Source organism: Nelumbo nucifera, chromosome 2 (genome assembly GCF_055504915.1).
Source record: "Nelumbo nucifera cultivar China Antique chromosome 2, China Antique-T2T, whole genome shotgun sequence".
NCBI classification, from domain to species: Eukaryota; Viridiplantae; Streptophyta; class Magnoliopsida; order Proteales; family Nelumbonaceae; genus Nelumbo; species Nelumbo nucifera.
This window is the reverse complement of record NC_142650.1, coordinates 71,921,831-71,936,499: the sequence shown is the minus strand read 5'-3', so window position 1 is coordinate 71,936,499 and position 14,669 is coordinate 71,921,831. Positions and strand designations below refer to the sequence as shown.

General features: G+C 40.0%; 1 protein-coding gene across 4 annotated transcripts in view; it reads left to right on the top strand.

Annotated features, from left to right (window-relative positions):
* Window positions 1–14,669, top strand: part of LOC104604129 (uncharacterized) — a 195,640-nt gene that overhangs the window by 128,054 nt on the left and 52,917 nt on the right. For all 4 annotated transcript variants that reach the window (XM_010268361.3, XM_010268362.3, XM_088899453.1 and 1 more), the window contains 2 exons: window positions 6,832–7,282; window positions 7,393–7,479. In XM_010268361.3, the coding sequence (XP_010266663.1) occupies window positions 6,832–7,282; window positions 7,393–7,479 (538 nt within the window). The remainder of the gene's footprint in view (window positions 1–6,831; window positions 7,283–7,392; window positions 7,480–14,669) is intronic.

The following is a 14,669-nucleotide window of genomic DNA, read 5'->3' as shown; positions in this document are numbered from 1 at the left end:
TGCAGCAACAGATACTGACCAGAGATAGTGTGACCCTCTCTCAAGCATACTCCCTGGTGCATAGTGAAGAGACCAGGAGAAAAGTCATGATGCGGCCTCAACCCCCTTTCCTAGCCCTGACAGCTATTAAACCTAAGGCAGGGGGTGATCCAGAAAGGGACCGGAAGAAGGAAGATAAACGGTACCTGGTATGTGAACATTGCAAGAAACCCAAGCACACAAAAGATACTTGTTGGAAGCTACATCCTCACTTGGTCCCAGCAAAACTAAGAAATAAGAAGGGTAATGCTCATGTGGCCGTGAACACTTATTCGGCATCCTCATCAGGCACATCCCTAGAGACCTTAGCCGCTGTTCGGGCTGCCCTTATACAGTTGGAAAAGGAAGTTGGGAGTTCAGCTCAGCCGTCTCAGTCACCATTAGCTCCTGCCACATCTACATTTGCACATTCAGGTACTCAAGCCTCAGCTTACCATGCTTCTGCTCTAGGTAATACTGACCACTGCTGGGTAATAGATTCATGTGCATCCAACCATATGACTAGCTTGCCATCATTGTTCACTTCTTATCACTTGTCCTTTGGCCGAGATTGAGTATCCATTGCTGATGGCTCTCTTGTTCCCATTTTGGGCAAGGGTGACATTAAGCTATCGGATACTATCTCTTTATCTTCTGTCTTGCATGTTCCTAAGCTTGATACTAACCTGCTTTCAGTCAGTAGTATTACCAAACACATGAACTGTTCAGCAACCTTTTTCCCTGACCGATGTGTTTTTCAGGACTTGGAGACGAGGAAGGTGATTGGGACTGGCCGTGAGATGAACGGGATCTATCTGCTTGGAGAGAGTTCTCGTCGGGAGGAGTCAGTGGATAAGAAGTCTTTTGTTTCTCAGTCTGTGAGTCCGGTTATGCTTTGGCATAATCGATTAGGTCATTTGTCTTTTAGGTCTTTGAAGAGTTTGTTTCCTGTTTTATTTGAGTTTGTTGAGTTATCAAAGTTGAGGTGTGAGAGTTGTGAGTTTGCCAAACATTGTAGAACTTCTTATTCTTTGAGTAATAAAAGGAGTAATTCTTCTTTTGATATTGTGCATACTGATGTTTGGGGGCCATATCACATCTCTTCTATGGGTGGGTACAGATATTTTCTACTGTTTGTTGATGACCATACCCGTTTTTCTTGGGTCTATCTTATGCGTTCTCGGGATGAGGTTCCTGCTATGACCCAAAACTTCCATCAGATGATTCTCACTCGGTTTGGGGGCAAAATCAAAGTCCTTAGATATGATAATGCAAAGGAATACTTTGCTAAGCCATTGACCTCCTACCTTCTTAGCCATGGAGTTATTCACCAGAGCACTTGCCCTCATACACCGCAGCAAAACGGCGTTGCCGAAAGGAAGAATAGACACATCTTGGAGGTGGCTAGAAGCATTATGTTTACGTCCAATGTACCTATTCGCTTCTGGGGTGATGCTATCCTCACGGTAGTATATCTCATTAATCGGGTTTCTTCCCGGGTTCTTGATATGAAAACCCTTTTTTCCCTTATATACCCAGACGAGGAGTTGTTCATTGTTCCCCTTAAAACTTTGGTTGTACCTGTTTCGTTCAGCTTCTCGGGCCTCATCATTCCAAGTTTGAACCTAAGGCCTCCAAATGCATTTTCCTCGGTTATGCACAAACTCAAAAGGGTTATTGCTGCTATGATCCGGTTTCAGGGAAAAGGTTTGTCTCCTAGGAAAGGGTTATCCTATGGTTTCTCCTCAGGGGGAGAGCAGTGAGAGTGGGATTTTGAGTGTCTTTCCTCTGGGGGAGCGCAGTGGGAGTGGGGTTGTTCCTTTACCTATTCCACTGGGTGATGAAGGCTGTAGTGGTGAGGGTGGTCAGAGGGATCAGGAGTTGAGAGTCTATCACAGGCGATGCAGGCAGGTTGATCCTAGTCATCGGCAGTTTCGGCCAGTTCTAGTTCCTTCTGCGGTTCCGGATCCAGAGCCTACTGAGACGCCTTCCACTGTTGCCACTTCCCCTCCTGTGGATGACCTTGATCTCCCTATTGCCGTCCGCAAAGGGAAACGGCATTGCACCACATCTACAGCTCACAGCATCTCACAGTTCTTATCCTATGATCGCCTATCTCCCTCTTACCGGTCCTATCTCACTTCCATTGCCAATGTCCCTATTCCAAGAACAGTGCAAGAAGCCTTATCAGTTCCAGAATGGAAAGATGTAATGCAAGTCGAAATGGATGCCCTGTTGAAGAATAATACTTGGGCACTGGTTGACCTACCAAAAGGAAAGAAACCGGTTGGATGTAGATGGGTATTCACTGTGAAGCATAATGCTTATGGCTCTATTGAAAGGTACAAAGCACGGTTGGTCGCAAAGGGGTTCACCCAGACTTATGGTATAGACTACTTTGAGACATTTGCCCAGTAGCCAAGATGACCACCATTCGAGTTCTGTTATCCCTTGCAGCAAATCATTCTTGGTCGTTGTTCCAGATGGATGCTAAAAATGCCTTTCTGAATGGAGACTTACAGGAAGAGGTCTACATGCAGTTGCCTCCTGGATTCTATGATACAGAGACAGGTAAGAAGGTTTGCCGACTGAACAAGGCATTGTATGGTTTGAAGCAGTCACCTAGAGCTTGGTTTGATAGGTTCAGATTAGCCCTTGGAAAGTTCTGTTATGTATAGGCCCAGTCAGATCATACACTGTTCATCAAGAGGGTGGAGTCCTTTCTGACACTACTTGTAGTCTATGTTGATGGTATTGTGGTGACAGGAAATGATAGCCATGAGATTGAGTCCCTCAAACAGCTCCTTCATCAAGAGTTTGAGGTGAAAGATCTTGGTGCACTATGGTATTTTTTGGGTATTGAGGTTGCTAGATCTAAACAGGGGATTTTTATCTCTCAGAGAAAATATGTTCTAGATCTGTTGGCGGAAACTGGAAAGTGGGGTGTTAAGCCTGCTGATACACCCATTGAACAGAATCACAAGATTAGTGCAGAGGGTGGGGAGCCTCTTGAAGACAAAGTTATGTTCCAACGGTTGGTTGGAAAGCTCCTATATCTCTGCCTCACTCGGCCAGATATCAGTTATGCAGTTAGTGTTGTTAGCCAGTACATGCATTCCCCTAGAACTTCTCATCTCCTTGCGGCAGAGTGAATATTAGCATACTTGAAGAGATGCCCGGGTAGAGGTATACTGCTCAAGACCAATAATCACATGAAGGTGGAGGTCTATACAGATGCCGATTGGGCTGGGAGTGTTGATGACAGAATGTCTACCTCTGGATATTGTGCCCTTGTGGGAGGTAACCTTGTCTCTTGGAGGAGTAAGAAGCAGAGTGTTGTTTCCCGCTCTAGTGCTGAAGCAGAATACAGGCCAATGGCTAACGGAGTGGCTGAAATCTTATGGCTGAGATCATACTTGAAGAGTTGGGTATTGACTATGAAAAGCCCTTAATGCTGTATTGTGATAATCAGGCAGCTATTAATATAGCCCACAACCCAGTGCAGCATGACAAAACTAAACATATCGAAGTTGATCGACATTTTGTGCGAGAGAGGGTCACATCACAAGAAGTGTGTCACCCGTATATCACATCTAATATGCAGCTCGCGGATATCCTCACCAAGGCTGTACCAAGGAAGAAGTTAGAGACAGACCTATCCAAGTTGGAAATGATAAATATCTACTCCCAACTTGAGGGGGAGTGTTGAGAATACTGATGTGGGCCCCACAGCAGTGGTCCCCATTGTGTTCGTAGGACAGCATGTGTAGTTATTTGTTTCAGTCATAGTAGTGTCATTTGGGGTCAGTTTGTTATTTCAGTTGTTGTTTATTTCAGTTTTTATTTACTTTATTTGTCATGTAAGTACTAAGGGCAGATCTGTCCTTTCCTCTATGTACTGAACATAACCTATAAATACTAAGGGAGTGGCGGCGGCAGATGTGTTAGAATCTGTCCCTCCTTTCAAACCCTTGTGTTCTTCTGTTTCTCTTCTCTTCCTTCTCCTTCTTCTTACTTTTCTTCTGCTTTTCTAAACTTAATATCTATTAGGGTTCAAGACTGATTGCAGTCTTGATCTTCTACTCAATTCTTCAAGATCTGTTTGTATGTGATATCACATGTGGCTAATTTGTTTTTATAAACCCAATTTTGCCCCTTTTTGGGATTTGTCAAGCCAAGGCATCCCACACTTGGGTGGTTTGGGCTGGGATGGTGGGTGGACCTGCTGCTGCAGTTGTCTTCTATCAAGCATGATTTGAAATATTGTCGATATATTGTGAAATATCGTCGATGCATAAGAAAATAGCTAGGGGTGGTACAAAACTATCTTGGAATCGTTTTATCCCTATATTGCCAATATATTGCTAAAATTCCACAAACCATCTATATTTTTTTTATTAAAACTAAAAGAGAAAAAAGGAAATTGCAAATAGGAGCTAAATAAGAAACACGCCACATGCATACAGAAAGGAATAAATCATATAATGATTAAAAAAGAAAAAAATCTGAACAAAAAAGAAAGAAAAGAAAGACAAGAAAGAAGAGACTAAGAGAGAAAAGACAGATGGAAAAAAGAAAAAGGCTCGCTGAGCTGATAAAAACATTGCTTGTAGAGTGCAAACTTACCTATTGGTTAAAGAGTCTCAATAATGGAGTTTTGTCTTTGAGATATTTTTACTAGTATTAAAGTTAAATAACTTAAGGTTTTCTAAATAACCTAGGGTTTAAAATCTGTACCCAAATGGGCACATACATGGGGTTAAGGCCTAGTAGAAAACCAAACACCCGTTGCTGGGCGACCAATTGTTTATAGGCTTTGGCATCTTTCTCACTCTCTCATTCAATGCTTTGGTAGTAATCCAACTCTTTCCAAACTGAAGTGAGGGCACAATAGTAGGCTGGTAAGCTTCTTTCTCCTTGCTTACATGTTGAAGATTCTGCTTGTAATTGATAATTTCTAGCATAGTGCCTTTGTTCTGAGTATGTTGCCTTCGCTTGTTCCCATATTTCTTTTTCTGTGTCGGCACATAAATTTCTGTTTGACAGGTGGTAACATTGATGTCAAGAGCCAGGACATAATCACGAGGTTCTCTTGGTCCCACTTATCATATTCATCAGTACCAGCCCTAGGTTCCTTTATTTTTCCATTAATATGCCTTACCCCTAGTTGTAATATACAGCCACATCTCCGTAATGTATAAGGCTTGAGCCTCAAGTATCTATCATGCTAATGTTGAATACAAAGGTTTATATAAGGGTAAAACAGAAATTTATGTTAAAAAAGAATGCCTTGTTTTGTATTGGCATATTGCACAAATAAATAAATACAAGAATAGCATACAAGTGCATACAAATGTGTGTAAAAATGGCTTGTTCTATTGTTCATGTTCTGTCTTGTCCATGCTTTGTTTTTACCCATTTGCCCGTCTACCACATAGTTGATAATCCATTTCTTCTAAGGCACATGCACCATACACGTGATCACTCCTCATTACTGTATATAGGTGCAAGAAACAACAGGAATGGCTTTCTCTTGAAATACCATTGGTTTAAATTTCTAAACTGAACAGTTAAGAGTTATATGGTATTATTCTTGTTGTAGAGATCGTGTATCATAAGCATGGAAGTATGGTTATGTCCTGTATCATATGTATTGCATCATATGTAAGTTTATGTATTTGTTCATTTTCTTTCTTTGTTTCTTGGGAGGGGCAGAATTGTCCTTTCATCTTCTTATAGCAAGCTAATATAGATATCATTCTTTCTTGGGCATGTGGATCATCTGAACATGCCCACTAAACTTATTCTTGTCTCATTTGAATGGTTCAGACACCTGTAGCGTTTAGATTTTATGGAAAAATAATGAGGGTAAATTATAAAGACCCCCCTGTACCATGGGATCAATGACAATTACCCCTGAACTTTCATTTGCAACAAAGACCCCCCTGAATTCACTTTGCAACAAATACGCTTCTCCATCAGAATTCTGTCAGTTAACTTCAAAAAAGATTCTCATTTGAATTCCTCTCGGTTGCTCTAATAGATCTTTGCATATTTCTGGCTGGATTCAATATTCAAATGAAATGGTAGAAGTTTTTTTCTGATAGATATAAAATTTAAGGCTTCGTTTGATTTCTCTTGGTTTATTAGAGAAAGGAGAGGATAATTTTTATATTTTAAGAAGAAGAGAGGCATTCATGTCAATGAAATGATTCTTGTTATTTTAGCTGGTTGCATTTGGAGAAAAGGGAGGTAGTTTTGGGTCAATTAGGGTTTAAGAGAAAAGGGTGAGGTAAAGAAAATACAGAGAGTTCAGGTGGGTATTTCGGTAATTTTAGTGCATTCCATCATCTGACTTGACAGCTTTATCGCAAAGTGAAAGTTCAGTGGGGTCTTTGTCGCAAATGAAAGTTCAGGGGGTAATTGTGACTAACCCCATAGTACATGGGGTCTTTGTAATTTATCCAAAAAATAATTTACACTGGTAGGATTCAAACCCATGTCATATCAAAGAAGCAATATAAAATTATATTATGTTTTTTTGTCCTTATTGTTTATAAATTTTGTCCATATATATATATATATATATATACACATTTATATATTATGATTCACTTCTCAATGAATAATTATGAAAAGGGTGATCATACATTATGAATAAATATGTTTCACTTCTCAATGACATGTTTTATGTACCAGCCATTTTATGACTGGCTCTGTTTATAGAATTATACATGAAAAAAGGATATCGTTTGTTTATGGAATTTTAAAGTGATACTATTTGATTTACTCTCAATGATCATCATTGTCCAGGAGACTTCGTGTGAGCATTGAACGTGACATGGGAGGAACTAATGCTGCACCAAAAACGCTCAGGTTTTTTGTTCCATATTGGCTTAGTAATGATTCATCTCTACCGTTAGCATACCGGGTGGTGGAAATTGAACCTGGGGACAGTTTTGAGAATGATTCCCTTCTACTCCCCAGAGCAGTTAGATCAGCAAAAATCTTGAAAAATTCTGCCAGTTCAAATGACGGGAGATTCACTGGAGCAAGAAAAAACATTCAAGTGCTAGAGGTAATTGAGGATTCAAGTCAAAGCACCATCATGTTATCTCCACAAGATTATGCAGGCCGAACTGGTGCTTTTCAATTTCAATCTCGAAATGACACATATTTATCCCCCCGTGTGGGAATTGCTGTTACCATTCGCCATTCTGAATATTACAGTCCTGGAATATCACTTCTTGAACTGGAAAACAAGGTGAAAGGACCTTTGGATTTATAATCATTTCCCCTTACTATTCCTTGTTATTTCAATATTCAAAGTCTTTTCAATATGTTAAACCTATGGAATTTTAATTTCCTTTGCAGGAGAGAGTTAATGTCAAGGCATTTGCTTCAGATGGATCATATTACAACCTTTCAGCATTACTTAACATGACATCAGACAGAACAAAGGTTGGAATGTTTTCCTTACTAGTTATTATGTTTAATCTTAGTCACTTGGGGCCGTGCAGATGTCATAATCTTGTAAATATGATACCAATCTTCCCAATAGTTAGTAAATATGCATATGGCATAAGTATTGAGGAAAGTTCATCTCCAGTTCAACTCCAAGAATAAAGTGAATTCAAAAGTTTGGTCAAGTATTTGTTGCAGTCATTTAAGGATGAATAGTCCATATTTTCTGCATATAAAAAACTTATTAAAAGTTCATGTTTCCCTACATCTTTCAAATATAATATGCATATCTATTCTACTTATAAAAGTGTGAATGAGGTGGTATTGGCTTATGGAATTTTTCTTTACTAAAATATCCCTCCTCTTGAATTTAGTTCATTTCCATTGAAAGGGCGGAAAATGTAATTAAAAGAATACCATTAAGTACATTCAATTACCTCTCATTAACTCTCACATCTAAGTCATTAAATAAATCACATTCTCTCTCATTGAATCCAACATTTGTACTTATGTTTATCATCATTAAACTCCACTAATGAATCCATACACAATAATTATGAATAGAATAAAATTTTATATTCACCTAGGTGGTGGGTAAGTAGTTCAACCATTTGGGTCAAATGGATAATTTCATGATGTCATAAATAAATAATACAAATTTATAAATATAAAAATGTTTTTTTTATGATTACTAAATTCCACTAATAAATCTAAACACAATAATTATTAATAGAATGAAATTTTATATTTTTAAAATAAACCTAGAAATGATATCATATTTTTTCCATCTAGGTCGTGTGTAAGTACTTAAACCATTTGGGTCAAATGGATAATTTCATGATGTCATAAATAAATAATACAAATTTATAAATATAAAAAAATACAAAAATATAGAAAAAATTGAAAAAAATTGGACACGTTTCTATTATTATATATTTGTCTTATTAAAAAATAAGTATGATAAAATAGACATAATTTTATTACTGATGGACATCAAATATACAACTTAAAATTGATGGGAAATTAAACCATCTTAATATCTAGGGGGTGGGTTAGTGGTTCAACTTTTTAAGTCAAATAGGTTAAACCATGATGTATAATTAAAAATATTTTTTTAAAATAGAATAGTACAAAAAAATATGAAACAATTTTGGGCACATCTATAATATTATATACTAATAATATAAACACAAATAAGTATGATAAGCAATAATTATTTTATCAATGATATATTCATGTTGTCATAAATAAATAATACAAATTTAGAAATTTAAAAAATACTTTTTTATCATCATTAAATTCCACTAATAAATCCATAAACAGTAATTATTAATAGAATAAAATTGTGTACTTTTAAAATAAACCTAGAAATGAAATCATATTTTCCATCTAGGTCATGGTTAAGTACTTCAACCATTTATGTCAAATGGATAATTTCATGATGTCATAAATAAATAATACAAATTTATAAATATAAAAAATACAAAAATATAGGAAAATTTGAAAAAATTGGACATATTTCTATTATTATGTATATCATATTAAAAAATAAGTATGATAAAATAGACAGTTTTATTAATGATGGACATCAAATATACAACTTAAAACCAATGGGAAATTAAACCATCTTCCTATCTAGGGGGTGGGATAATGGTTCAACCTTTCAGGTCAAATAGGTTAACCCATGATGTATAATTAAAAATAATTTTTTTAAAATAGAATATTACAAAAGAATATGAAACAATTTTGGGCACATCTATAAAATTATATAAACAAAAATAAGTACGATAAATAATAATTATTTTCTCATTGATATAAATGAAGTGCAAAATTTAAAACCAACTTGAAAATGAAACCATTTCCATATCTAGATGTGTTAGGAACCTGCCTAACTCAGGGCTCTTCGAGGGGCCAACCTCCTGAATTCTTGGAAGAAGAGAGAGAAAAAAAAAGAGAGGGAGAGAGAGTTTAATGCTGAAAGAATCAATGTCTTATTCCTTTTCTGCTCTACTACTTGTAGTTTTACAATCTTGATTGTCTTTCTGTTACAGTTGTTGCAAGTGGATGGTTAGTTGTGCTGACATGGCCTCCTCTTGTAAAACTGATTAACTGTTTTCTGTTGGTCTGTTCCAGCAGTCTTGACAACCCCCCCTTCCTTTAGAGCGACCTTGCCCTCATGGTCTAATGTAGGAAAATTTGATTGCAGATCTAAGTAGGATTCCCAGGTTGCATCCTCTTCCGGAAGGTTACGCCAAACAACTAATGCCTCTGGTATGACTCTGCCACCCCGGCGCACCCATCTGAAATCAATGATGCGGGCTAGCTCAGTCTGCACTTGTCCTTCTTCTGAAAATATGGGAAGGGTCGCACTTGTAATCACTCCTGACTTCGGCCCCTTCTTCAGTAAGGAGATATGGAATACAGGGTGCAGTTTGGATGTTGCCGGAAGGTCCAGTTTGTAGGCCACTGATCCTATTCTCTCCAGGATTTTAAATGGGCCAAAATAGCGTGGGCTGAGTTTGTTCCACTGTCGGCTTGCAACTGAAATCTGTCTGAAAGGTTGTAATTTGAGAAACACCCAATCACCTACTTCTTATTGGACATTCTTGTGGTGTTTATCATAGGTGTGCTTCATCCATTGTTGTGCCTGTAAGAGATGATGTCTCAGTTCCCTTAGCACCTCATCTCGTTGCGTTAGCTGTTCTTCAACGGCCGCTACTGTGGTGGTTCCTTTTTCATAAGGAAGTAGAGGGGGAGGGTCCCGACCATATAAAGCTCTGAAGGGTGCCATCCCCGTGGCGTTATGGAAAGTGGTGTTGTACCACCATTTGGCCCAGTGGATCCACTTCACCCATTGTCTTGGTCGATCTCCCGCGAAGCATCTCAGATATGTTTTGAGACTCTTGTTAACCGCCTCTGTCTGTCTATCAGATTGGGGGTGGTAGCTAGTTGACTTGAACAGTTTAACCCCGTGCAGGCGGAAAAGCTCAGCCCAGAAACGGCTCATAAAGATGGGGTCCCTGTCTGATACGATTGAGCTGGGGAGCCCATGTAGGCGCACAATTTCCTGGAGGAATAATTCAGCAACTGTGGCTGCTGTAAATGGGTGTGATAGAGGTAGGAAATGACTGTATTTCGTCAGTCTATCTCCTACCACAAGGATAACTGTTTTGCTGGCAGAAACGGGCAATCCCGTGTTGAAATCCATTGATATATCATCCCAGACTTGGGTTGGTATTGGGAGTGGTTGCAAGAGGCCTGCTGGTATTGTAGTGGCTGACTTGTTTTGTTGGCATACTGCACACTCGGCTATGAAGTTCTGGATAGATGTACGCATGCCTTTCCAATGGAATTGTGTGGCGATGCACTTTTGTGTTCGTAGGATGCCGGAGTGGCCACCTGTGGGTGAGGCATGGAATAATTCCAGGAGCTTCCTGAGATGAGGAGAGGCTTTCGGGATTTTCAGGCGTCCCTTGAAGAAGAGTAGATCATTCTTAATTGTGTACCCTGGGTGCAGTGAGGGATTTGCCAATACTTGGGCCTTCAACTGCTGTAACTCCTTATGGGATTGGGCTTCTTTTTGCAGTAGATCCAGGAGTGGAGAAGTTGGGGAAGATACTAGTAACTGAAATGACTGTGGGTGCCGTGAGAGGGCGTCCGCCACTCGGTTAGCAGCCCCTACTTTGTATTCAATTCTGTAGTTGTACCCCAGTAGCTTGGATATCCAGCGGTGTTGTTCCGGGGATAGAACTGATTGATCCAATAAGAACTTCAGACTTTGATGGTCGGTCCGAATTGTGAACCATCTACCGATCAAGTAGGTTCGCAAACGTTGAACTGCTAAGACTATTGCTATTAATTCTCGCTCAAAAACTGATTTGGCCCACTTTTGTGATGTTAAGGCCTTGCTGAAAAAGGCTAGTGGTCGCCCCTCTTGCATGAGAACAGCCCCAACGCCTTGACCGGAGGCATTACACTCAACGATGAAGTCTTTTGTGAAATCGGGCAGTGCTAATTTTAGAGGGCTTGCAACTGCTTGTTTCAATTGCTCAAAAGCTTGTTGGGCCTGGGTTGACCAGTTAAAAGTGTCTTGTTTCAGCAATTGGGTCAATGGGGTAGCTTTTAGGCCGTAGTTTTTGATGAAGTGGCGGTAGTACCCGGACAGGCCCAAGAAGGCCCTTAATTCTTTCACACATTTGGGTTGCAGGCAGCCCATTATACTGGAGATTTTATCTGGGTCAGCCGCTACAGTCCCCTTTTCTACAACATGTCCCAAGTTGTGAACTTGGTTTTGTCCAAAGGAGCACTTGGACTCTTTAGCGAACAGCTGGTGGGCCTCAAGTGTTGCAAGGGTGACCTGTAGATGATTCAAATGTTCCTCCCAATTGGGGCCATACACCAATATGTCATCAAAGAAAACAAGGATGAACTTACGTAAATATGGCTGGAATATGTCATTCAACAATGCCTGAAATATGGCTGGAGCATTGGTCAGCCCAAATGGCATGCCCCGGATTGAAATATGGCTGAAAGCCGTTTTGTGAACATCCTCCCTATGTACCCTTATTTGATGATACCCAGCTCGTCAATCCAGTTTTGAGAATATGGTGGCTTGACTGAGTTCATCAAGCAACTCATCAATATCTGGTATCGGGAATCGGTCTTTAATGGTGATGCTGTTAAGTGCTCTGTAATCAATACAAAACCGCCACGTCCCATCCTTTTTCTTGACTAATAGTACCGGTGAAGAGAATGGGGTGTGACTGGGCTGTATTGTCCCTTGCTTAAGCATATCTTGAACTTGCTTCTCGATTTCAGATTTTTGAAAGTAAGGGTATCGGTAGGGTCTTACATTGGTTGGGGCTGATCCTGGCATGAGGGGGATGCGATGGTCATGCTCCCGGCGTGGTGGCAGTCCTTGGGGTTCTTTGAACACGTTGCCATAGTGCTGAAGGAGTTGTTGTAGGCGGCTTTGGAAGTCTCTAGGCCCATCTGCTGTTAGCTAAGGATGGCCTGGTCCAATTTGAGTCCATGTGCATGAATATGGGCTGATCTAGATCTCCTCTTTGCTTTGTCAGTGCTGTCTTAACCATTGAATGCCTAGCACCACGTCCGCTCCACTGAGATGGTGAGGATATAGGTCCACCGCAAACTGATGACCCTGAATCTTTAGTGGTAGGCCCATGCAAATGCTATTGCAAGATAGGCTATTACCGTTGGCCACATAAACCGTAAAGACCGTTGTTGGTTGAACCGGAAGTCCCATTTTATCCCCCAAGACTTGAGCTATGAAGTTAAGGGAGCTGCCACTGTCTATGAGGATTGACACTTGGCGTCCTAGGATAAGCCCTGCAACTCTCATTGTTTGAGGGGGCGCAAGTCCCGTAAGGGCTTGTAGGGATATTTCAGGCGTGCCATTGGATTGTATTTCCCACCCTGGGTTAGATTCTCCGCAACCGGTGATGTCGTCTTCCTCTTCGGCATCTGTTTGGAGGAGAAATGCTTGTTACTTCTTGCAGCGATGGCCCGGCCTAAATTTTTCTTCGCAGTTGTAACAGAGACCTTTGTCTCTGCAGGCTTGCATCTCTGCCCAGGTCAGCCATTTGAAAGGAACCAGTGGGCCTGGGCCCAGTACTCCTTCCTCTTTGTCTGGTGCTGTCATCCTTTCTTGTTCCCTTCTTGCTCCTGGACCCCATGGTCGTTGCACCTTTCTTGCTCGACTGAACTTGTCCTCATACAATCTTGCTAGTGCTGCCACATTGATGACCGAAGTGGGTTGCATCGCTTTCACTTCCAGTCGCAGTTTTTCTTTTAGGCCGTCAACGAAGCTTCCCACCAACGCCTTCTCCGTCCACCCTTGGACTCTCACGGCCAACCTTTCAAACTCCATCTGGTATTCCTTTACTGATCCCACCTGCTGCAACTTTGCCAAATTTTCATCAAGATCTTCGAACCCAGATGATCCAAAACGGACAGTCATGGCGTCCGTGAAGTCTACCTAGGTTTGACGAGGGTGCCCCCTTCGGTACCATTGAAACCAGAGGATAGCTTCCCCTTCAAGATGCGCAGAAGCCAGAGCTACCCTATCTTGCCCCGGTGTTTCATGGTAATCGAAAAACCTTTCGGCTCTGAGAATCCAGGGAGTTGGGTCACCGCCAGAGAAGATGGGGAAGTTGATTTTGGCTATTCTCGTTGCCGCCTCTGTTCTGCGGTTGTTTTCATTGTTGCTCTCTTCTTGGCTTCCTCTGTTAATGTTCGTTGCCCCCTGCTCCAGTCGAAGGAGGAGAGCAGTGAAACCTTCCTTCATTTCTTTGAGATCTGAAGACATTTGATTGATCTCTACCTCCATCTGATCCACTCGGGTGTCTACTGACGTGTTTCTTGTGTTGGTCATGCTGGCTCTGACACCAAATTGTTAGGAACCTGCCTAACTCGGGGCTCTTCGAGGGGCCAACCTCTTGAATTCTTGGAAGAAGAGAGAGAGAGAGAGAGTTTAATGCTGAAAGAATCAATGTCTTATTCCTTTTCTTCTCTACTACTTATAATTTTACAATCTTGATTGTCTTTTTGTTACAGTTGTTGCAAGTGGATGGTTAGTTGTGCTGACGTGGCATCCTCTTGTAAAATTGATTAACTGCTTTCTGTTGGTCTGTTCCAGCAGTCTTGACAAGATGGTAGGTAGGTCAATGATCTAACATTTCAGGTCAAATGGGTCAATCTATGATGTCATAACTAATTAATATATATATATAGATATATAGATAGATAGATAGACACACACACACACACACAGAGAGGGAGAGAGAGAGAAAGAAAAATATAAGCTTTGTATAAAGCATTTTGATACAGTTTCGTTGTTATATATTCACCATATTAAACAAAATAAATGTGAAAATAAGAATTACTTTTATTGATGATGAAAATGGAATACATGATTTAAAATTAACCAAAAAAAGCGAAATGATTTTTCCATCCAAGTGGTGGGTTAGTGGTTAAATTATCTGTGTCAAATGGTTTAACACATGATGTTATTATTAAATAATATAGTTCTAGAAAATGTAGAAATTTGTTGATAATTTTGGGTACATTCTATAACATTATATATTCATCATATAAAAAAGTGTGATTAATGAAAATTATTTTCATTAATGATAGAAATGGGATAAAAATTAGGATAAAAAATAAAG